The following is a 26,107-nucleotide window of genomic DNA, read 5'->3' as shown; positions in this document are numbered from 1 at the left end:
ATTCCAGCAAGGAGGATATTTGATATTACAAAAATAGAGGCAGTAATAACGCCACAAATACAGCTTTCTGTATTGCTAGATTTAGAACAGACCATCAGAAGTTGTCTTTACTGAGTACTTAAATCCCCACGCTCTGGTACTTGGTTTGATGTTGAGAGCTTGAGTCAGTCCTATCTCAACCACTGTGTCTCCCCGACAGTAACTATATTCTATGTTTGGCCTCCCTGTTGACAGAAATCAAATCCATTTCAATCTCAAATGTCCAAACCTGATTGATTGATTGAAACAGGTCCTTCAGCACACCAAGTTCACACTAACCATTGGTTTATCCATTCACATTAGTTTTATGTTATCCCACTTTTGCATCCACTCCCTACACACCGGGGGCGATGTATGAAGATCAATTAACATAGAACATAGAACAGCACAACACAAGAGAGGCCCCTTGGCCCACAATGTCTGTGCTTCAACATAATGCCAAGACATTTATCTGTCTGCACATAATTCCCTGCATATCCATGTGCCTAGCCAAAAGTCTCTTAAATGCCATCTTGGTATCTGCCTCCACCACCACCAACCTCAGCAGTAAACTACAACCTAGAAACCTACAAACTTGCATATCTTTGGGAAGCAAGTGCACCCAGAGAAAACCCACACACTCACAGGGAGAACGGACAAACTCCACACAGACAGCAGCCGGAGTCAGGATCGAACCCGGGTCTCTGGCGCTGTGAGGCAGCAACTTGACCAGCTGCACCACCGTACTGTACATCAGTATTATTTTCAAAATAAGAGATCATCCACAGGGCAGGAATGAGAAGAAATTTCTTCAGGTGGTAGGTCAGAACCAGGGACCACAGTTTAAGAATAAGGGGTAGGTTATTTAGAACTGAGATGAAGAAAAACTTTTTCATGCAGAGAGTTGTGAATTTGTGGAATTCTCTGCCTCAGAAGGCGCTGGAGGCCGATTGACTGGATGCATTCAAAAGAGAGTTAGATAGAGCTCTTAGGGCAAGCGGAATCAAGGGGAATTAAGGAGAAGGCAGGAATGGGTTACTGATTGTAGATGATCAGCCATGATCATATTGAATGGCGACGCTGGCTCAAAGGGCCGAATCGCCTCCTCTTGCACCTATTGTCTATGTATCAATGTATCTAAGTCACCAGCCTCAGAAGTTCCTGTCTAAGAAGGCTGTGACTGGTCAGGTCCAGAGGGATGTTGCTGCTAGATTGTGTCTCTGAATCGTGAACAAATCGACACGAGGGATAAACCTTGTTCCCCACCTTATTTACCTGTCCACAATAGCATTGGTACAAGTGACCTACACGGTCCTTGTGGAGATCAACTACTCAGCACAGTGGCGCAGCGATAGAGTGGTTGCCTTGCAGTGCCAGAGACCCGAGTTTAATCCTGACAATGCGTGCTGTTTGTACAGATTGAGTACGTTCTCCCTGTGACCACGTGGGTTTTCTCTGGGTACGCTGGTTTCCTCCCACATTCCAAAGACGTGTAGGTTTGTAGGATAATTGGCTTCTGTGAATTGTCCCTAGTGTGTAGGATAGAACTAGCGTACCACTGATCGTGGGTCAGCATGAACTTGGTGGGCCGTAGGGCCCGTTTCCACTCTGTATCACTAAACTAAGCTAAACTAAACCAACTTTTGTGAAGCACTGGTAATTTCTATATAATAGAGAGTCAGGGCCCATCTGGCAGCTCCAAGTTGTGCAACATGAGACACGGTGGGACTTCAATGGCATAGACATTCACCAGCACCATCTGTAACCATATGGCCCATACACCCTCACTTGATTAATTCTCTCCAACCAGAGAGTCAACGTTGGCTCAGGCAGGGCAACTGTACCTGATGTACCCAGGAATTAGGTGCTAGACTAATAAAACTGCAAAGTTATACCATGCAGAAGACCGGGTCAAGTAGTCTCATAGTGGATCTTTCTGAAGATCAACATGCCTACTACACCTAGTCATGAATGATGCTCATGAATTGAATGCTGAAGGCAACGCTGAAGCTTTGCGCCAGACCCAGTTAGAAGAAACCAGTGACTGATGTATCTTAGTTCCTCCTGAGATCTCCAGTCTCTCAGAAGCTGATCTTCAGCCAATTCAGTTCACTTGAGCTGATAAGGAAACGGCTGTAAGCCTTGGACAGAGTGAAGGTTGGATGATTAGATAACATCCTTGCTGTAGTATTAAAGAGCTGCTCTCTGAAACAAGCTGTGCCTATAGTGAACCAGTTCCAGTGTAGGTCTAGCATTGGTATCTACCCTACAGTGGGGTGAATTGCCCAGGTGATGTCCATTCACAGACAAATGAATGCAGCTACTTGTTGCGTGATCATCATCAGAGTGATGCGAGGAGACATAGACAGTGCTTTCATCAATCACCCATGAGCTGATTCCCACTTTGGGATTCACAAACCCAAGTATGGACCAAAGAGGCCTCTAGCGAGTGGCCCTGGCAACAAAGCAGTATTTGATGGTGTGTGGCGTTAAGCAGCATCTGGTAAACCAGGTCAGTGTGCATCAAAGGGAAAACACTCCAATGGATGGAGTCAAATGTCGCTCGTGGGGAGGCAGCTGTGGTCATTGGAGGTCAATAACCCCACCCCAGGGTCATCACTGCAGGAGTGGCTCATGGCAGTATCCTCAGCACAACCATCTCAGCTGCTTCCATCAGGAGGTCAGAAGTTGAAATGTTTGTTGCTGGATGCACAATGTTCCATTCCTGTGACAACTCCTCAGCAAATGAAGTGGCTGCAGGCAGCAAGGTGGAGACAACATTCAGTGTCACATGACACTCCACAAATGCCAGGTCATGGCTGTCTCCAGTCACACCACACGGCTGGACATCTCCTGCCATCTGCATCAGCTCTGGACACCACAAAGCCTTTTCACCATCTACATGGGATGTCAGGAATGTGGACAAATACATGGCCAACATCTCTCAAGAGTTCAGCACCAACCACAATGAAGCAATCCCCTTGATTAGTACCCCACCTATAGTACAGAACACTTACTTTCTCCATCATTGGTGCCAAGTGACTTTGAGTATCATTCATCAGTTACTCACCCAGGCTGCTCCAAACCCATGGCATTTACCACCAAGAAGCACAGGAGTTTCCAGCACATGGGAACATGACAACTTCTGTCCCCGTCTAAATTACACCCCCTCCTGACTTGGGAATAACCTTCAGTGAATTAAGCAATGCTTCATAAGATACTTAGGTACAATATATATAAACATATGGATAAACAAGGCCTGATTAGGAACAGTCAACATGGATTTGTGCCTGGAAGGTCATGTTTGACTAATCTTCTTGAATTTTTTGAAGAGGTTACCAGGGAAATTGATGAGGGCAAGGCTGTGGATGTTGTCTATATGGACTTCAGTAAGGCATTTGACAAGGTTCCACATGGAAGGTTGATTAAGAAGGTTAAATCGTTGGGTATTAATAGTGAAGTTGCAAGATGGATTCAACAATGGCTGAATGGGAGATACCAGAGGGTAATGGTTGACAATTGTATGTCAGGTTGGAGGCCAGTGTCTAGTGGAGTACCCCAAGGATCTGTGTTGGGTCCGCTGTTGTTTGTCATTTACATCAATGATCTGGATGATGGTGTGGCAAATTGGATTAGTAAATATGCAGATGATACTAAGATAGGTGGTGTAGTTAATAATGAAGTAGATTTTCAAAGTCTACAGAGAGACTTGGGCCTTTTGGAAGGGTGGGCTGAAAGATGGCAGTTGGAGTTTAATGCTGATAAGTGTGAGGTGCTGCATTTTGGTAGGACAAATCAAAATAGGACGTACAGGGTAAATGGTAGGGAATTGAGGAATGCAGTGGAACAGAGGGATCTGGGAATAACTGTGCATTGTTCCCTGAAGGTGGAATCTCATGTGGATAGGGTGGTGAAGAAGGCGTTTGGTATGCTTGCCTTTATAAATCAGAGCATCGAATATAGAAGTTGGGATGTAATGTTAAAATTGTACAAGGCATTGGTGAGGCCGAATCTGGAGTATGGTGTGCAGTTCTGGTCGCCAAATTATAGGAAGGATGTCAACAAAATAGAGAGAGTACAGAGGAGATTTACTAGAATGTTGCCTGGGTTTCAGCACTTAGGCTACAGAGAGAGGTTGAACAGGTTGGGTCTTTATTCTTTGGAGCGTAGAAGGTTAAGGGGGGACTTGATAGAGGTTTTTTAAATTTAAAGAGGGACGGACAGAGTTGACGTGGGTAGGCTTTTCCCTTTGAGAGTGGGGAAGATTCAAACAAGGGGACATAACTTCAGAATTAAGGGACAAAAGTTTAGGGGTAACATGAGGGGTAACTTTTTTATTCAGAGGGTGGTGGCTGTATGGAATGAGCTTCCGGTGGAAGTGGTGGAGGCAGGCTCGATTTTATTATTTAAGAGTAAATTAGATAGGTATATGGATAGGAGGGGATTGGAGGATTATGGTCTGAGAGCAGGTAGATGGGACTAGGTCGGATAAAGTGTTCGGCATGGACTAGAAGGGCCGAACTGGCCTGTTTCCGTGCTGTAATTGTTATATGGTTATATGGTTATCACTGGGTCTAATTCTGAGAACTTCTCCCCACTGCAAGCATGTGAGCAGTAAAGTGGTGCAGCTGGTAGAACTACTGCGTCACCACGCCAGAGACCCGGGTTTGATCTTGTCCTTGGGTGCTGACTGTGTGGAGTTTGCATGTTCTACACATAGGTTTGCTCCGGGTGCTCTAGTTTCGTCCCACATCCCAAAGACGTGCTGGTTTGTAGATTAAGTTGCAAGAGTTGTTAACGGTAAGAACCAGCTCTACTAGGCGGAGGAGAGTGTTAGTAGATGTTAGAGTGTTAGCATTTGTAGGTTCATTGGACTGTAAATTGACCCCAATGTGTGGGTAATGGATGTGCAAGTGGGATAACATAGACCCAGTGTGAACATGTGATCGATGGTTATCGAGGACTAGATGGGCCACAGGACATGTTTCCATGCGGTATCTTTCAATCAATTTAATCAAACACTGTGGAAGCAGCTTCAACAGGGTTGCATAGTTTATGATATTGCCACCACCACCATGAAGAAACATAGAAGCATAGAAAATAGATGCAGGAGGAGGCCATTCGGCCCTTTGAGCCAGCACCGCCATTCATTGTGATCACGGCTGAACGTCCCCAATCAATACCCCGTGCCTGCCTTCTCCCCATATCCCTTGATTCCACTAGCCCCGAGAGCTCTATCAAACTCTCTCTTAAATCCATCCAGTGATTTGGCTTCCACTGCCCTCTGTGGCAGAGAATTCCACAAATTCACAACTCTCTAGGTGAAAAAGTTTTTTCTCACCTCAGTTTTAAATGGCCTCCCCTTTAATCTAAGACTGTGGCCCCTGGTTCTGGGCTCCCCCAACATTGGGAACATTTTTCCTGCTTCTAGCTTGTCCAGTCCTTTTATAATTTTATATGTTTCTATAAGATCCAGTCTCATCCTTCTAAACGCCAATGAATACAAGCCTAGTCTTTACAATCTTTCCTCATATGACAGTCCCGCCAACCCAAGGATCAATCTCGTGAACCTACGCTGCACTGCCTCAATTACAAGGATGTCCTTCCTCAAATTAGGAGACCAAAACTGTACACAATACTCCAGATGTGGTCTTACCAGGGCCCTATACAACTGCAAAAGAACCTCTTTACTCCTATACTGAAATCCTCTTGTTATGAAGGCCAACATGCCATTAGCTTTCTTCACTGCCTGCTGTACCTGCACGCCAACGTTCAGTGACTGGTGTACAAGGACACCCAGGTCTCGCTGCACCTCCCCCTTACCTAACCTAACACCATTGAGATAATAATCTGCCTCCTTGTTTCTACCACCAAAGTGGATAACCTCACATTTATCTATATTATTCTGCATCTGCCACGCATCTGCCCACTCACTCAACCTGTCCAGGTCACCCTGCAACCTCCTAACATCCTCTTCACAGTTTACACTGCCACCCAGCTTTGTGTCATCCGCAAACTTGCTAGTGTTGCTTCTAATTCCCTCTTCCAAATCATTAATATATATGGTAAACAGTTGTGGCCCCAACACCGAGCCTTGCGGCACTCCACTCGCCACTGCCTGCAATTCTGAAAAGGACCCGTTTACTCCCACTCTTTGCTTCCTGTCTGCCAACCAATTCTCTATCCATGTCAACACCCTACCCCCAATACCATGTGCTCTAATTTTGCTCACAAATATCCCGTGCGGGACCTAATCAAAGGCTTTCTGAAAGTCTAGATACACTACATCCACTGGCTCCCCTTCATCCATTTTACTTGTCACGTCCTCAAAAAATTCCAGAAGATTAGTCAAGTATGATTTCCCTTTCATAAATCCATGCTGACTTGGACTTATCCTTTTACTGCTATCCAAATGCACCGTTATTACCTCTTTAATAATTGACTGCAGCATCTTTCCCACCACCGAAGTCATGCTAACTGGTCTGTAATTCCCCGTTTTCTCTCTCTCTCCTTTCTTGAAAAGTGGGATAACATTAGCTATCCTCCAATCCACAGGAACTGATCCCGAATCTATTGAACATTGGAAAATGATCACCAATGCGTCCACTATTTCTAGAGCCACCTTCCTGAGGACCCTGGGATGCAGACCATCAGGCCCTGGGGATTTACCATCCTTCAGTCCCATTAGTCTACCCAATACTATTTCTCGCCTAATGAAAATTTCTTTCAGTTCCTCTACCCCCCTAGATCCTCTGTCCTCCAGTACATCTGGGAGATTGTTTGTGTCTTCCTTATTGAAGACAGATTCAAAATACCTGTTCAACTCTTCTGCCATTTCCTTGTTACCCATAATAATTTCACCCGTGTCTGCCTTCAAGGGACCCACATTTGACTTTGCTACTCTTTTTCTCTTAACATATCTAAAGAAGCTTTTCCTGTCCTTCTTTATATTCTTGGCCAGCTTCCCCTCGTACTTCATCTTTTCAGCCCGTTTTGCCCATTTTGTTACCTTCTGTTGTCCTATGAAAGTTTCCCAATCCTCTGGCGTCCGGCTACTCTTTGCTGTGTTATACATCTTTTCTTTTAGTTTTATTCCATCCCTCACTTCCCTTGTCAGCCACGTTTGCCTCCTACTCCCATTAGAATCTTTCTTCCTTTTTGAAATGAAATGATCCTGTGTCTTCCGGATTATGCCCAGAAATCCCTGCCATTGCTGTTCCACCGTCAATCCTGCTGAGATCCCTTTCCAGTCTACCTTGGCCAGCTCCTCTCTCATGCCTTCATAGTCCCCTTTGTTCAACTGCAACACTGACACTTCCAATTTAACCTTCTCCTTCTCAAATTGCAGATTAAAATTTATCATATTATGATCACGACCTCCTTTACCTCGAATCAAATCTGGTTCATTGGACAACACTAAATCCCAAATTGCCTTTTCTCTGGTAGGCTCCATTACAAGCTGCGCTAAGAATCCATCTCGGAGGCACTCTGCAAACTCTCTTTCTTGGGGTGCAGAACCAACCTGATTTTCCCAGTCTACCTGCATATTGAAATCGCCCATCACCAGAGCTACCCCACTGCCTCTGCCCACCTGCCTGTCCTTTCTATAGGATGTATAACCCTGAATATTAAGTTCCCAGGCCCGATCCTCCTGCAGCCACGTCTCTGTAATCTGCACAATGTCGCATCTACCAACCTCTAACTGACCCTCAAGCTCATCTACTTTACTTCTTATACATCGTGCATTCATATACAATACTTTTAATTCCTTACTCATCTCGCCCTTCACATCGATCCCTATTACACTTGGCCATACTCTCCTATCCCTTTGTGAGCTGTCTTTCCCGTTAATTCTGGGGTCATTAACTATCCCTTTACTCTCTTTCCCTTTAACTCCATCCTTGACTATCCCATTTGACACCCCCCCCCCCCCCCCCCTCCCTTATTTAGTTTAAAACCACCCGTGTAGCAGTGACAAACCTGCCTGCCAGAATGCTGGTCCCCCACCTGTTAAGGTGCAATCCGTCCCTTTTGTACAATTCCCCCTTACCCCAAAACAGATCCCAGTGATCTAAGAATCTAAATCCCTGCCTCCTGCACCATTTCCTCAGCCACACATTCAGGTCCTGTATCTCCCTGTTCCTGCTCTCACCAGCACGAGGAACTGGAAGCAAACCGGAGATAACCACCCTGGAGGTCCTGCTTTTCAGCATTTTTCTGAGCTCTCTAAAGTCACGCTGCAGAATATTCATCCCCTTCTTTCCGACATCGTTTGTGTCGACATGCACCACCACTTCTGGCTGTTCACCTTCGCCCTTGAGGATTTTATACACTCTGTCCGTGATATCCTGGATCCTGGCACCAGGGAGGCAGCACACCATCCTTGAATCCCGCCTGTCGCCGCTGAAACCCCTGTCCGTACCTCTCACAATGGAGTCCCCTACTACCAAGGCGTTGCCTGACGTCGGCCTCTTTGGTTTTGGCTCAACAGCACTTTTTGCTTCGCAAACCAGTCTGCCGCTCAGTGTGGTATCGTCTTCTTCCCCGACAGCTTCCAAGTAGGTGAACCTGTTCTCAAGAGGTACAACACCCGGGGACCTTTGCACTCCAAGTTTCCTTCCCTTTCTCACCGTCACCCACCTTCTCTCTTCCAGTACCTTTGGTGTAACAATCTCACTGTAGGACTTGTCCAGGAACGACTCCGTTTCTCAATCAAACCTGAGATCATCCACTTGCTTCTCCAGTTCCCCAACACGGGTCTCTCTAGCCAATGCCCGGGAGTTACATAATGATTCTGGGCCGGTGCAGGTAAGTGGCTGTGAAGTAAAGGACAGTATTGGTGAATGGTGGAGTAGAGATATGGGCTAAATGGCCTACTCCTGCTTCTGTTTCTTGTGTCTTTCCAATTTGGTGCAATTTTGTTGCAATAGATTCACACGGGAAGGGGCAATGGAAAACAACATCACAATGATCATCACCAGGCCTGAGAGGTTGATGGTGCAAAAATCCCAGCCCAATCCTGAATCCTGAGAGCAAAATCATCCAGTTCCGGGTTTTGAAGCCAATTGAATCCCAGACATTAAGGAGAGCAGATCGAATGCTATCCAGATCTACAGTAAATCCACCCCCAAGTATTGAGCAGGTTCCATCAGCTCAGCACTGGATTATGATCGGGGTAAATGCCACATGTTGTATATTGAATGGAAACATTCAGACAGGTTATTCCATTTGCTGGCTTGCCAACTATAAACGTTTGCTTCATCTGCTCTGACTCCTGTGGTCATCCAGTCACAGCTCTGGCTCCTCACACTCCGCACTGTTTCATCACTTGAGCTGCTGCATCCATTCAGCCCCACGCTGCTGACCCTCGTCACGTGACATACCCAGAATGCAACTGAAGGAAGGCAAGGGAGCTGCCATGAACCAATCATCAGCCTGCACTCACCTCTAATCACATTTAACTGATAAACAGATACATTTCTCCAAAGTCGGAAAGATAAGGATCCACCTGAAGAATTTTATTCCGCGATTGCTCACAATGACCAGGAAATTAATCTTTGTGTCTCTGCTCCTGAATCACACTTGATGTCTGCCCGTTGCCATGGCGATGAGGGTAAGCGCTCAATGTTTAACATTTCCTTTGTACAGATGTTGCTGCCGTCGTCCTTATCTCCTACAAACATCTGGACTCTCTTATGGAACCGAACCTTTTGGAAGGCAGTGAGAATGAAGGCAAGCTGGGGCTGATCTCGGAAGTTGTTACTGCTGCAGTAACAAACACAGGCAGGAGCCACCTCCTGGAACCAATCACTCTCACCTTCAGCAACAAGAAGGTTTGTTCAGGAACAGCAGCTGGGAATCTGAAATAAAATTAGAAAGTGCTGGAGATATTCAGCAGTTCAGTCAGAATCTGTGGAGGCGGAGGAGCTAATATTTCCCAATATTGTTTGGAATTCCATGATTTAGACTCAGTAATGTAGGAGGAATAGCAGGGGGTGGACGAGTCATGGAGGGAAACCTGTGCCCTTGCCCTTCTGACTGGAACAGGTTTGGCAGAAATTCAGCAGCCTAGGGGAATTAAAACTTAGAAACATAGAAACATAGAAAATAGGTGCAGGAGGAGGCCTTTTGGCCCTTCGAGCCAGCACCGTCATTCATTGTGATCATGGCTGATCATCCACAATCAGTAACCTGTGCCTGCCTTCTCCCCATATCCCTTGATTCTGCTAGCCCCTAGAGCTCTATCCAACTCTCTTTTAAATTCATCCAGTGAATTGGCATCCACTGCCTTCTGTGGCAGAGAATTACACAAATTCACAACTCTCTGGGTGAAAAAGTTTCTCCTCACCTCAGTTTTAAAGGGCCTCCCCTTTATTCTTAGACTGTAGCCCCTGGTTCTGGACTCCCCCAACATTGGGAACATTTTTCCTGCATCTAGCTTGTATAAGTTTATAAGTTTCTATAAGATCACCCTTCTAAATTCCAGTGAATACAAGCCCAGTCCTTCCAATCTTTCCTCATATGACAGTCCCGCCATCCCGAGGATGAACCTTGTGAACCTATGCCTCAATAGCAAGGATGTCCTTCTTCAAATTAGGAGACTAAAAGTGCACACAATATTCCAGATGTGGTCTTTCCAGGGCCCTGTACAACTGCAGAAGGACCATTTCTCCATTTTTATCTTTCATAGTTTCCTGCAGCATACACGAGAAATACTTCTCATAAATCATAATACCTCTGTGATGTTCCATTACAAAAAAAACCACTCGTAGCCTCTCCTGTCTTTCAGAGCTGAAACTTCATCCCAGACAACATCCTGGTGAATCTTCTCAGCACCCTTTCAATAAAGAAACTTATAAAAGTGAGGTAGCATGATTAGTAAGTTTGCAGATGATACTAAAGTGAGTGGTATTATATAGAAACATTGAAACATAGAAAATAGGTGCAGGAGTATTGTAGTCAGTGAAGACAGTTAGCAAAAATTACAGCAGCATCGTGATCAGTTGGGCATGTGGGCTGAAGTTAATTACTAATGGAGTTCAATGCAGATAAATGAGACGTGTAGAATTTTGGGAAGCCAATCTAGGGCAGGACCTTTTCAATGAATGCTAGGGCTGAACAAAGGGATCTCAGGAGTATAGATGCACAGTTCTCTGAAAATGACATCGTAGGTAGATAGGGTGGTGAAGGTTTTAGATTCATTGGCCTTCATCGATCAGTGTATTGAGTATAGATGTTGGGATGTTATGCTACAGTTGTACAAAATGTTGGTGAGGCTGCATTTGGAATATTGTGTTTCGTTTTGGTCATCCTGATATTAGAGAAGATTTACAAGGATGTTGCTAGAGCCTAGAAGGCCTGAACTATAGGGAGAGGTGGGCAGGCTAGAACTTTATTCCTTGGCATGTAGGAATATGAGGGGTGATCTTATAGAGGTGTAAGATGATAGAACAGATTGGATAAATGCAGGAGGCTGAGCAGTGATCTTAGACAGGTGCATCAGATCTTGAGGGGAATAGATCGGGTGGATGCACAAAGTCTTTGCCCAGAGTAGGGAAATCAAGAACCAGATGAAATAAGTCTAAGGTGATAGGAAAAAATGTAAAGGAAACTGAAGGGCAATATTTCCACACAGAGAGTGATGGTATATGGAAAGAGCCGCCAGAGGAGGTAGTTGAGGCAGCTACTAGAACAGCTTTTATAAGGCATTTGGACAGGTACATGGATGGGAATGGTTCAGAGGGATTTGGAGCCAAACATGGGCAGGTGGGACTAGCGTAGATGGAACACCTTGCACGTCATGGGCTTGTTAGACCAAGGGCCTGTTTCCAAACAGTATGTCTCTGACTCTAAGGGTTCCGACCTGAAATATCACCTATCCATGTTCCCCAGAGATGCTGCCTGGCCCTTTGAGTTTGTCCAGCACTTCCTGTTGTTTTAAGTAAACTAGAATCTGCAGTTCCTTATGTCTCGTGTAGATGGTTATCTTAAGTGGTATTCTTAAATATTTTTTTCTCTCTCACCAGCTTGGTGCTAATGATAAAAGAGCAAAGTGTGTCTTCTGGAACAGGTCAGCCCTCAGCTGGTCCACACAAGGCTGCCAATTGGTCGAGTTCAAGGCGACATACACAGTGTGCAGCTGTACGCACCTGACAAGCTTTGCTGTGCTCATGGCCCTGGTTGAAGTCGAGGTACAGTCCACAAGGATCAGGGTTGTGAGTGGGAAGTGTGGTGGTGGGGTGGGCTGGGAGGTTGGCCATGCCACTCGGGAGCTGTGGAAGGTCAACATTTGGAGGCGACGTGACAAGACAGCGCGGCTGCAGGCATGGGGCAGAGTTGTCCTTGGACCCTGTCCATGGAGGAATAAATGAAACACGCCATGGCACCTTCTGCTCATTTGCTCATGATTCAAGTGTAGACGATAAACAAGGCCAGAATCAACCTCAAACAGGGACAACTGAAGGGGAAAGCTGGTTCACCAACTGCCTGCCATCTGATGGTACTTGCACCATGATAACCAGGAAGCTGGCAGACCACAAGCCCACCCACCAATCCTCCTGCCAGAGGAAGCACGGGTCAATAAAGGGAAAGATGCTCCAGAAACATTCCCTTTGTAATTCCTTCAGCCCGTGAGAAATGCACGAGGAAATATGAACAGAAGGCCACCTTGACTCTCAAGCCTGCCCGACACCCACTGCGATCATGGCTAATCTCCCCTCAGCCTCGGCTCCTTCCCTGAGTCAAATCCCCAGCACCCTGAACTCCCCAATCTTACAAACACCTTCTCTCAAGTATCTCCATGACTTTGACATAAGTAGACGGGATAGGCCAGGACAATTATCCACCAGGGTAGGAGGCTGAGGTGTCTAAAATTGTGAGGGCTGTCGTTAAGGTGAATAGCCACAGACTGTTCCCCAGGGTTGGGGAGTCTAAACCTAAACACACAGGTTTAAGGGGGGAGGGGACAGATTGAAATGAGACAGGAAGGGCAATGGTGTGCTTATGGAACAGGCTGCCAGAGAAAACAATTACGCTACTTAATAGACACGTACAGCTACTTGGAAAGGAGAGGTTTGGAGGGATGTGGGCAAATACAGGCAAATGGGACCAGCTCAGTTAGACAACATGGTCAGCATTGACCAGTTGGGCCGGGGTTCCTATTTCTATCCTCTATGGCTCCATGAACCTTTGTGATAGAGTGATACAGCAAGACAACATGGAAACTGGTTGCTCGGCCTACATTGTCCAGGTTGGTATTTGCGCTAGTCCCATTTTGCTAAATATGGCCCCCAGCACTCCTAAACCTTTCCTATCCTTATATCTGTCCTAAACCCTTTTGGAAGTCCTAATTGTATCCACTTCTATTGCTTTCTCTGACAGCTCATTCCAGATACTGACTCCCACTTGAGTGAAAAAGCTGCCTCAGAGGATCCTCTTAAACCTCTCCCCTCTCAACTTATGCCTATGCCCTCTAGTTTTAGTATTCTCTATCTTGGGATAAAGACTGAGCCACTAAGGTCACCCCTCAGCCTCCGACACTCCAAAGAATAAAGACCCAGCCTCTCAAACCTCTCCCTATATCTCAAGCCAACACGTCCAGGCAACATCCTGGGGAATCTCTGCACCCTTTGCAGCATAGTGACATCCTTCCTGCAGCTGGCAACCAGAACTGCATAGAGTGTTCCATTTGTGATCTCACATTGACGCACACAGCTGTATCATGATAAACCAACCATTGTACTGAATACCCTTCCCAATGAAGGCAAGCATGCCAAATGCTTTCTTTATTACCCTGTCGACCTGAACCATTACTCTCAAGGAACCATTCACCAAGATGTTCTATTAGCTTTAAAATAGTTATGGATAAAGATGGGGTGGGGGATTGGCCACAAGCCTTGCCCTTCACCCTAACAGGAACATGCTGCCCCTGTACTCATGCTCTCTCATGTTTGGAAGCCTCCCACTTGCCAGTTGTCACCTTACCTGCAAACAGATCCTCCTCATTGACCTCTGCAAGTTATCACCTCATGGCTTTGAAATGACCTTGCCCCAATTGGGCGGCACGGTAGCGCAGCGGTAGAGTTGCTGCTTTACAGTGAATGCAGCGCCGGAGACACAGGTTCGATCCTGACTACGGGTGCTGCACTGTAAGGAGTTTGTACGTTCTCCCCGTGACCTGCGTGGGTTTTCTCCGAGATCTTCGGTTTCCTCCCACACTCCAAAGACGTACAGGTATGTAGGTTAATTGGCTGGGTAAATGTAAAAATTGTCCCTAGTGGGTGTAGGATAGTGTTGATGTACGGGGATCACTGGGCGGCACGGACTTGGAGGGCCGAAAAGGCCTGTTTCCGGCTGTAGATATATGATATGATATGATATGATAATTTAGGACCTTAACTTTGAGGTTGTCCTACACAACTACTTTAAAACTAATAGAAGTATGGTCCCAAAAGTCTCCCCTCCGTCCCCACCACGACTGAAACTTCAGCCACTGACCTTGTTCCCTGAGAGGAAGTCCAGTGTTTTTTCCTCTCCTTTGGCCCCATACAGGGCTTTCTTTGACAGCTTTAACCAATTCAATACTGTCCAGACCTTTTATACCATGGGAAACCCAGTCATTTAGGGAAGTTGGAATCTCCCACCAATACAATCCTATTATTTTTATAGCCATCTGCAATCTCCCGACACATCTCCACTGGCATCAAGGCCATCCACCCAGCAACTGATGCTGCCCTGGCCTGGATGTCTACCCTTGGCCTACAACTTTAGGCTGTGCACGACATATGCAAGAAGACATCTCCTCTAATTCCCATTGACTCTCGGAGGCCTATAACACTGTTCTATCAAAGTGATCATTCCCTTCCTGTTTAAGTTTTACCCAGATAGCCTCACTAAATGATATCCCTAGAATACCCTCTCTAAGCACTGTAGTTATCTCCTCTCTGATCAAAAAGGCAACTCCCCCGCCAGTCCTCTCTTATCTGCGTCTCTATCAGCTCTGGAGCATTTGTCCCCTGGACACACTGAGCTGCCAATCCCGCCTTTCTCTCCAGGGAATTCCCACAGGGAATTCCGGGAACTCACCACCTTCTGTGAGAAGAAATTTCATGCAACTTAGCTATAAGTGGTGCCCCCTGTCATGTATCTGTCTCCTTATTCATATCTCCCCACTGATGGAAACATCTCAATGGCTGCCTGTCACGCCCCAAGGATAATGAACGTTTCAATTCGATCAGCTTGCATTCTTCTAAACTACACCCAATACAGATTCAATTTCTGCAGATTCAAGCTGCTTATAATAAAATAACACTCTCAGAGAACCAATCCCATTAACTCTTTAGATAGACACAAAATTCTGGAGTAACTCAGCGGGACAGGCAGGATCTCTGGAGAGAAGGAATGAGCGTTGTTTCGGTTTGTGACCCTGAGAATGAGAGTCAGAGGAGAGGGAGACAGAGACATGGAACGGTACGATGTGACTCCAGCATTTTGTGTCGATCTTTAGTGTCAACCAGCATCTCCAGTTCTTTCCTGCATGATACCCATTAACTATTTACTGGACTTTCTTTAATACCACTGGGTCATTTTTAAATAAAGGAAGCAAAAACTGTGCACAGCTGATAACCAGGGCAGAGGATCAGCAAGGAGTGATGGGAAGATAGTGGTTATGACCAGTAAATCTTCAAGGAAGGACAGGCAGGAAGAGGATTAACTGGTTTACTGATGGGAGACAGAGGGTTGTGGGGGAGGACGATATTCAGGCTGTAGATCTGTGACCAATAGTGTTCCACAGGGAACAGTGCTGGGACATTTGGTGTTTAGTTTATAGTTTAGTTTAGAGATGCAGTGAGGAAACAGGCCCTTTGGCCCACAGGGTCCCACAGACTAGTGATCCCCACACATTAACACTATCCTACACACACTAGGGATATTTTTTACATTTACCAAGCCAATAACCTACTTACCTGCACGTCTTTGGAGTGTGGGAGGAATCCAAAGATCCCGGAGAAAACCCACACAGGTCACGGGGAGAACGTACAAACTCCGTACAAACACCTGTAGTCAGGTTCAAACCTAGCACTCGGGCACTGCGAGCGTTGTAACGCAGCAACTCTATCTACACTGTGAGGCCACTACCCTGCCGCCCTGGTGTTTGCGATATACATAAATGACGTTGGTTTGTACGTTTGCCAATAACATTGGGGCAGCACAGTGATGCAAGGGTAGAGGTGCTGCCTTATGGCGCCAGACACCCACATTTGATCCTGACTATGGGTGCTGTCTGCAGGGCGTTTGTACGATCTCCCCGTGACCTGTGGGTTTTCTCCAGGTGCTCCGGTTTCCATCGGATTCAAACCCCCCAAAGACAATCAGGTTTAAGTTAACTAGCTTCGGTAAAAATTGTAAATTGTCCTTGGTGCATAAAAAAGTGTGAGTATATAGGATGATCTATAAACATGGAGTCGATGGGCCTGTATCTCTAAACTGTAAAGACACCAAGATTGTAGGGTCACAGACTATGAGGAAGGGTATTGTAGTATACAGTGGGAGATAGATCAGCTGCAAAAATGGGCAGCAAAATTGCAGATGGAGTTTAATGAGAGCATATGTGCTTTGGGATGTCGAATGTACGTGGAAAATATGTAATTAATGTTCTCACCCTTAACAGCAAAGAGTGCAGGAAAATAACTGCAGATGCTGGTACAAATAGAAGGTATCACAAAAAGCTGGAGTAACTAAACAAAAAGCTGGAGTTCCCCTCCCCCTTCCCAGTTCTCCCACTGTCTTCCTGTCTCTAACTACATCCTTTCTTTGTCCCGCTCCCTCCCCTGACATCAGTCTGAAGAAGGGTCTCGACCCAAAACGTCACCCATTCCTTCTCTCCTGAGATGCTGCCTGACCCGCTGAGTTACTCCAGCTTTTTGTGATATCTTAACAGCATAGATGTGCAAAGGGATCTTGGGGTCCAAATCCCTAACGTGGCGACATAAGTTGATAGAGTGGTAAAGAAGGATATGTTGTGCTTGCCTTCGTTGGTCGTAGCATGGAGTAAATGAGTCAGGAAGTCACGATGCATCATTATGGAACTTTGGTCAGGCCATATTTGGAATATTGCATGCAATTCCGGTTGCTCCATCACAGGAATGATGTGGAGGATTTGGAAAGGGTACCGAGGTTTACCTGAATGATGTCTGGATGAGGGGGTATTAGCTACAGGGAGAGAGGGTGGACCGAGTGCGACTGTTTTCTCTGGAATGTCATAGGATGCGGGGAGACCTGGTAGATGTGTACAAAAATACTGAGTGGCATAGATAGTGCAGGCAGTCGGAAGCTTTTCCCCAGGATGGAAATATCAAATACTACAGGTCATAGCTCTAGAGGTGAGAGGGGCAAAGTTTAAAAGAGATGTGCAGGGCAAGTTGTTCTACACAGAGTGGTGAGTGCCTGGGGTGGTGGATAGTGAGTACACTAATACACATGGCACAACTGACATACAGGTATGTAGGTTAATTGGCTGGGTAAATGTAAAAATTGTCCCTAGTGGGTGTAGGATAGTGTTAATGTACGGGGATCACTGGGCGGCATGGACTTGGTGGGCCGAAAAGGCCTGTTTCCGGCTGTATATATATGATATGATATGATATGAACTGGTCAAGCTGTGTCAGGAATAGTGCCAGAAACCTTGCTTCAGTCCTGACCTAGGGTGCTGTCTGTGAGGTTCATAGGTTCTAGGAACACAATTATGCCATTCTGCCCATTAAGTCTACTCCGCCATTCAATCATGGCTGATCTGTTTTCCCTCTCAATACTTTTCTCCTGACTTCTGCCCATAACCCCTGACACCCTTAGTAATCAAGAATCTGTCAATCTCTGCCTTAAAAATATCCATTGACGGCTTCCACAGCCTTCTGTGGCAATTAATTCCACAGAATCACCACCCTCTCACTAAACAAAGTCCTGCTCATGTCCTTTCTAAAGGTACGTCCTTTTATTGAGGCTGTGGCCTCTGGTCCTAGACTCTCCCACTAGTGGAAACACCCTCTCCACATTCATTATATCCAGGCCTTTCACTATTTGGGATGTTTCAATGAGGTTTCCCCTCATCGTTCTAAAATCCAGAGAGTACAGGCCCAGTGCCGTCAAACACTCATCATATGTTAACCCAATCATTCCTAGGATCAATCTCGTAAACATCTTCTGGACCGTCTCCAATGCCAGCACATCCTTCCTCAGATATGGGGCTCAAAACGGCAAACATGCTTGCACATTCTCGCTGTGACCACAAGGGGGGACCACTGAGTGCTCCGGTTTCCTCCTACATTGCAACGCTCTTATGTTTATGTCATTGGAGCAGAATTAGGCCATTTGACCTATCAAGTCTACCGTGCCATTCAATCAAAGCTGAACTATCTTTCCATCTCAACCCCATTCTACTGCCTTGACCCTATGACCTCTGGTATCCTTACTAATCAACAATCTGCCAATCTCCGCTTTAAAAATACCTGCTTTAAAGTGGCAAACTGCTTTAAAGTGGCAATAAATTACACAGATTCACTACCCTCTGACAAAAGAAATTCCACCTCATCTCCTTTGTAAAGGTACATCCTTTATTCTGAGGCTGTGCCCTCTGGTCCTAGACTCTCCTAAACTCATGGAAACATCCTCTCCACATCCACTCGAACCAGACCACTATTCGATGTTTCAAAGTCCCCCTCATCCGAGACCTCAGGACTGCTCTCTCGTTGTTAGTAGGATGGTTCGGTTATCAGGCAATTGAACCATCCTACCAACTACTAGAGTAGTCCAGAGCTACGATCTACCTCATTGGAGACCCTCAGACTATCTTTGATCGGACTTTATTGGACTTTATCTTGCACTAAACATTATGTATTTGTACACTGTAGATAGCGTTATCTTTCCGCTGACTGGTTAGCACGCAATGAGTTTTTCACTGTACCTTGGAACACATGACGATAAAGTAATCCTAAACTCCAGCGAGAACATGTCCAGTGCTTGTCATCATATGTTAAGCCAATTATCCCCGGGATCATTCTCATAAACCTCTGACCCTCCAATGGCAGAACATCCCTCCTCAGATAAGGGACACAAAACTGCTCACAATACTCATAAAGCCTTAGCATTACATCCCTATTTTTATATTCTAGTTCTCTGGAAATAAATGCTAACATTGCATTTGCTTTCCTTACTACCAATTCAGCGTGCAAATTAACCTTGTGGGAATTCTGCTCCAGCACTCCCAAGTCCCTCTGCACCTCCGATTTCTGAATCCTCTGCCCATCTAGAAAATAGTCCACACTTTCATTCCTACTACCAAAGTGCATGCCTGCACACTTTGCTATGCTGTATTCCCTCTGCCACTTCTTTGGCCACTCTCTCAACCTATCCAAGACCTTCTACAGAATTTATGCTTCCCTGACACTACCTCCCCCTCCACCTATCTTCGTATCATCCACAAACATGGCCACAAAGCCTTCAATTCCCTCATCCAAATCATTAATATACGATGCAAAGTGTAGCGCCCCAACACTGACCCCTGCGGAACTCCGTTAGTCTCTGGCAGCCAACCAGAGAAAGCCCCCTTAATTCCCACTCTTTGCCTCTAAAATCTTAACAACCATTGAATTCAGGCGAGTCGGCCTATAGATTCCCCTCGTTTGCTTCGCTACCTTCTTGAACAGCAGAGTAACACTTGGCAATTTCCAATCTTCTGGAACCACTCCTGCGTCTAGTGATTCTTAACCAGAAACATAGAAACATAGAAAATAGGTGCAGGAGGAGGCCATTTGGCCCTTCGAGCCAACACCACCATTCATTGCGATCATGGCTGATCGTCCACAATCAGTAACCCGTGCCTGCCTTCTCCCCATATCCCTTGATTCCACTAGCCCCTAGAGCTCTATCAAACTCTCTCTTAAATCCATCCAGTGATTTGGCTTCCACTGCCCTCTGTGGCAGAGAATTCCACAAATCTCTGGGTGAAACAGTTCCTTCTCACATCAATTTTAAATGGCCTCCCCTTTATTCTAAGACTGTGGCCCCTGGTTCTGGACTCGCCCAACATTGGGAACATTTTTCCTGCATCTGGCTTGTTCAGTCCTTTTATAATTTTATATGTTTCTATAAGAACCCCTCTCATCCTTCTAAACTCCAGTGAACACAAGCCTAGTTTTTTCAATCTTTCCTCATATGACAGTCCCGCCATCCCAGGGATCAATATCGTGAACCTATGCTGCACTGCCTCAATTACAAGGATGTCTTTCCTCAAATTAGGAGACCAAAACTGTACACAATACTCCAGATGTGGTCTTACCAGGGCCCTATACAACTCCACAAGAACCTCTTTACTCCTCTACTCAAATCCTCGTGTTATGCCATTAGGCCATTAGCTTTCTTCATTGCCTACTGTAACGGCATGCCAACTTTCAGTGACTGGTGTACAAGGGCACCCAGGTCTCGCTGCACTTCCCCATACCTAACACCATTGAGATAATAATCTGCCCTTTGTTTTTGTCGCCAAAGTTGATAACCGCAAATTTATCTGTGTTAAACTGCATCTACCACGCATCTGCCTACTACCTCAACCTGTCCAGGTCACCCGGCAACCTCCTAACATACACTTCGGAGTTCACACTGCCACCCAGCTTTGTGTCATCCGCAAACTTGCTAGTGTTGCTTCTAATTCCCTCCTCCAAATCATTAATATATATGGTAAACAGTTGCGGCCCCAACACCGAGCCTTGCGGCACTCCACTCGCCACTGCCTGCCATTCTGAAAAGGACCCGTTTACTTCTACTCTTTGCTTCCTGTCTGCCAACCAATTTTCTATCCATGTCAACACCCTACCCACAATACCATGTGCTCTAATTTTAGTGACCAATCTCCCATGTGGGACCTTATCAAAGGCTTTCTGAAAGTCTAGATACACTACATCCACTGGCTCCCCTTCATCCATGTTACTTGTCACATCCTCAAAAAATTTTGTTACCTTCTGTTGTCTTATGAAAGTTTCCCAATCCTCTGGCTTCCAGCTACTCTTTGTGTTGTACATCTTTTCTTCTAGTTTTATTCCATCCCTAACTTCCCTTGTCAGCCACGGTTGCCTCCTACTCCCCTTAGAATCTTTCTTCCTCTTTGGAATGAAATGATCCTACGTCTTCCGGATTATGCCCAGAAATTCCTGCCATTGCTGTTCCACCATCATTCCTGCTAGGATCCCTTTCCTGTTGACCTTGGCCAGCTCCTCTCTCATGCCTTCATAGTCTCTTTGTTCAACTGCAACACTGACACTTCCGATTTAACCTTCTCCCTCTCAAATTGCAGAGTAAAAGTAATCATATTATGATCACAACCTCCAAGTGGTTCCTTCACCTCGAGTTCTGTTACCTTGAAAGATCACCATTGATGAATGGCTCCACAATCTCGAATGCTATCTCTTTCAGAACCGTGGCATGTTGTGCATCTGATCCAGGTGACGTATCCACCTTCAGACATTTCAGCTTCCCAAGTACCTTCTCTTTAGTAACAGCAACTCCACGAACTTCTACCCCCTAACTCTCTTGAAATACAGACATTTTGCTGGTGTCTTCTTCTGTAAAGACTGATACAAAAAACCTATTTAATTCATCTGCCATTTCTTTACTCCCCATTATTACTTCCAAGAACATTACTACAAAGAAGGGAAGTAGAGGAAATTCCAGGCTTTGAACCTCACGTCAGAACTTTTTTCGCAGTGTGGAAATGTCAATAGCTAGATGGCACAACATTAAGGTGTGAGATGCCTTAACACCTTAAGTTTAATGAAGATGAACAGGGCAAGGTTTTTTACACAGAGCGGTTAGTGCCCAAAACACACTGGTGGTGGTAGATATGATAGTGGCATTTAAGAGCTTTTTGATAGGCACATGATATGCTGAGAATGGAAGGATATGGATCATGTTCAGGCAGAGGAAATTTGGTTCAGCATCATGCTTGGCATGGCCATTGTTGGCCGAAGGGACTGTTCCTGTGCTTCTAATACTCCAAATGCTGCCTCACCACTATGATGGACCATAGTCAGAGAGCTTCCTTATTTCTAAACATAAACGTTTTTACAATAAAGGTCAAAGTATTATCTTACTTTCCTAATCACTTTCTTCAGCATGCTAACATTTTGCAACTCCTGCACAAGAACTCATGACTCCTCTCTTCTTTAGAAACATAGAAAAGAGGTGCAGGAGGAGGCCATTCGGCCCTTCAAGCCAGCACCGCCATTCATTGTGATCATGGGTGATTGTCCCCAATCAATAACCCCTGCCTGCCTTCTCCCCGTATCCCTTGATTAGCCCATAGAGTTCTATCTAACTCTCTCTTAAATCCATCCAGTGATTTGGCTTCCACTGCCCTCTGTGGCAGAGAATTCCACAATTCACAACTCTCTGGGTGAAAAAGTTTTTGCTCACCTCAGTTTAAATGGCCTCCCCTTTATTCTAAGACTGTGTCCCCTGGTTCTGCACTCGCCAAACATTGGGAACATTTTTCCTGCATCTAACTTGTCCAGTCCTTTTATAATTTTATATGTTTCTATAAGATCCCCTCTCATCCTTCTAAACTCCAGTGAATACAAGCCTAGTCTTTTCAATCTTTCCTCATATGACAGTCCCGCCATCCCAAGGATCAATCTCGTGAACCTACGCTACACTGCCTAAATTACACTGCCTCAACTGCATCAGTGACACTCCCGATTTAACCTTCTTCTTTTAGTCATAGAACATACATAAAAGATTGAACATAAAATAGTACAGCACAGGAACAGGCTCTTCTGCCCACGAGGTTTGTGCCTAACATGATGCCAAGATCTGCATAATCCATATTTGTCCATAGTCTGCTTATCCATGTGTTTATCCATAAGTCTCTTAAATGCCACTATCGTAACTGCCTCCATCTCCACCCCCGGAGACTTGTTCCAGGCACCCACCATCGTTTGTTTAAAAAAAAGCCTTGTCCCACACATCTTCTTTACACTTTGCTTACACTTACCCTCTTACTTTAATGCTATGCCCTCTAGTATTTGACATTTCCATCCTGGAAAATAGGTTCTGACTGTCTCACCTATCAATGCCTCATTTGCAACTCGCCTCCATTTAGATAATGTTCCATCTTTGAATTCTTCTTCCAGTGCATGACCTCACACCTTCCACATTAAACTCCATTTGGTAGCGTTTGGTTCTTCAATCTCACCATAGAGTCACAGTCATGGAGTGATACAGTGTGGAAACAGGCCCTTCGGCCTAACTCGCCCACACTAGCTAACAATGTCCCAGTTACACTAGTCCCACTTGCCTGCGCTTGGTCCATATCCCTCCAAACCTGTCCTTTCCATGTACCTGTCTAACTGTTTCTTAAATGATGGGATAGTCCCAGCCTTAACTACCTTGTCTGGCAACTTGTTCCATACATCCGCCACCCTTTATGTGAAAAAGTTACCCCTCAGATTCCTATTAAATCTTTTCCACTTCACCTTGAACCCATGTCCTCTGGTCCGCGATTCCTCTACTCTGGGCAAAAAACTCTGTGCATCTACATCATTTATTCCTCTGATGATTTTGTACACCTCAAGAAGATCACCCCTTATCATCCTGCGCTCCATGGAACAGAGACCCAGCCTACTCAACCTCTCCCTATAGCTCACACCCTCTAGCCCTGGCAACATCCTCGTAAATCTTTTCTGAAGTCTTTCAAGCTTGACAATATATTTGCTATAACATGGTGCCCAGAACTGAACACAATATTTTAAATGCGGTCTCACCAACGTCTGATACAACTGCAACATGATACTCTGAGTGATGAAGGCCAAAGTGCCCAAAGCCTTTTTGACCACCTTATCTACCTGCGACTCGACCTTCAAGGAACCGTGCACATGTACTCCTAGATCCCCCTGCTCTACAACACTACCCAGAGGCTTACCATTTACTCTGTAGGTCCTGCCCTTGTTTGATGTTCCAAAATGCAACACCTCACACTTCTCTGTATTAAATTCCATCAACCATTCCTCCGCCCACCTGGCCAATCGATCCAGATCCTGCTGCAATCGTTCACAACCATCTTCACTATCTGCAAAACCACTAACTTTTATAGAAAAATAGAAAATAGGTGCAGAAGGAGGCCATTCTGCCCTTCGAGCCAGCACCGCCATTCATTGTGATCACGGCTGAACGTCCCCAATCAATACCCCGTGCCTGCCTTCTCCCCATATCCCTTGATTCCACTAGCCCCTAGAGCTCTATCAAACTCTCTCTTAAATCCATCCAGTGATTTGGCTTCCACTGCCCTCTGTGGCAGAGAATTCCACAAATTCACAACTCTCTAGGTGAAAAAGTTTTTTCTCACCTCAGTTTTAAATGGCCTCCCCTTTAATCTAAGACTGTGGCCCCTGGTTCTGGGCTCCCCCAACATTGGGAACATTTTTCCTGCTTCTAGCTTGTCCAGTCCTTTTATAATTTTATATGTTTCTATAAGATCCCGTCTCATCCTTCTAAACGCCAATGAATACAAGCCTAGTCTTTACAATCTTTCCTCATATGACAGTCCCGCAATACCAGCGATCAATCTTGTGAACCTACGCTGCACTGCCTCAATTACAAGGATGTCCTTCCTCAAATTAGGAGACCAAAACTGTACACAATACTCCAGATGTGGTCTTACCAGGGCCCTATACAACCTCTTTACTTTTATACTGAAATCCTCTTGTTATGAAGGCCAACATGCCATTAGCTTTCTTCACTGCCTGCTGCACCTGCACGCCCACGTTCAGTGACTGGTGTACAAGGACACCCAGGTCTCGCTGGACCTCCCCCTTACCTAACCTAACTCCATTGAGAAAATAATCTGCCTCCTTGTTTTTGCCGCCAAAGTGGATAAGCTCACATTTATCTATATTATACTGCATCTGCCACGCATCTGCCCACTCACTCAACCTGTCCAGGTCACCCTGCAACCTCCCAACATCCTCTTCACAGTTTACACTGCCACCCAGCTTTGTGTAATCCGCAAACTTGTTGGTATTGCTTCTGATTCCCTCTTCCAAATCATTGATATATATGGTAAACAGTTGCTGCCCCAACACCGAGCCTTGCGGCACTCCACTCGCCACTGCCTGCCATTCTGAAAAGGACCCGTTTACTCCTACTCTTTGCTTCCCATCTGCCAACCAATTCTCTATCCATGTCAACACCCTACCCCCAATACCATGTGCTCTAATTTTGGTCACCAATCTCCCCGTGTGCAACCTTATCAAAGGCTTTCTGGAAGTCTAGATACACTACATCCACTGACTCCCCTTCATCCATTTTACTTGTCACATCCTAAAGAAATTCCCGAAGATTAGTCAAGCATGATTTCCCTTTCATAAATCCGTGCTGACTTGGACTTGTCCTTTTACTGCTATCCAAATGCACCATTATTACCTCTTTAATAATTGACTGCAGCATCTTTCCCACCACCGATGTCAGGGTAACTGGACTGTAATTCCTCGTTTTCTCTCTCGCTCCTTTCTTGAAAAGTGGGATAACATTAGCTATCCTCCAATCCACAGGAACTGATCCTGAATCTATTGAACATTGGAAAATGATCACCAATACATCCACTATTTATAGAGCCACCTCCCTGAGGACCCTGGGATGCAGACCATCAGGCCCTGGGGATTTATCATCCTTCAGTCCCATTAGTCTACCCAATACTATTTCTCGCCTAATGAAAATTTCTTTCAGTTCCTCTACCCCCCTAGATCCTCTGTCCCCCAGTACATCTGGGAGATCGTTTGTGTCTTCCTTAGTGAAGACAGATCAGAAGTACCTGTTCAACTCTTCTGCCATTTCCTTGTTCCCCATAATAATTTCACCCGTGTCTGCCTTCAAGGGACTCACATTTGATTTAGCTACTCTTTTTCTCTTAACATATCTAAAGAAGCTTTTACTGTCCTTCTTTATATTCTTGGCCAGCTTCCCCTCGTACTTCATCTTTTCAGCCCGTTTTGCCCATTTTGTTACCTTCTGTTGTTCTATGAAAGTTTCCCAATCCTCTGGCGTCCGG

General features: G+C 45.5%; 1 protein-coding gene across 1 annotated transcript in view; it reads left to right on the top strand.

Moving 5' to 3' along the window:
• The window catches only part of LOC144611845 (adhesion G protein-coupled receptor E2-like), a 71,342-nt gene that overhangs the window by 26,474 nt on the left and 18,761 nt on the right, over window positions 1-26,107 (top strand). Inside the window, exons 6-7 of the mRNA XM_078431147.1 lie at window positions 9,667-9,851; window positions 12,045-12,209. Coding sequence (XP_078287273.1) covers window positions 9,667-9,851; window positions 12,045-12,209 — 350 coding nt within the window. The remainder of the gene's footprint in view (window positions 1-9,666; window positions 9,852-12,044; window positions 12,210-26,107) is intronic.

This window comes from Rhinoraja longicauda, chromosome 41 (genome assembly GCF_053455715.1).
Source record: "Rhinoraja longicauda isolate Sanriku21f chromosome 41, sRhiLon1.1, whole genome shotgun sequence".
NCBI lineage: Eukaryota > Metazoa > Chordata > Chondrichthyes > Rajiformes > Arhynchobatidae > Rhinoraja > Rhinoraja longicauda.
The sequence above is the reverse complement of the archived record's forward strand: the minus strand, read 5'-3'. Positions and strand labels throughout refer to the sequence as shown.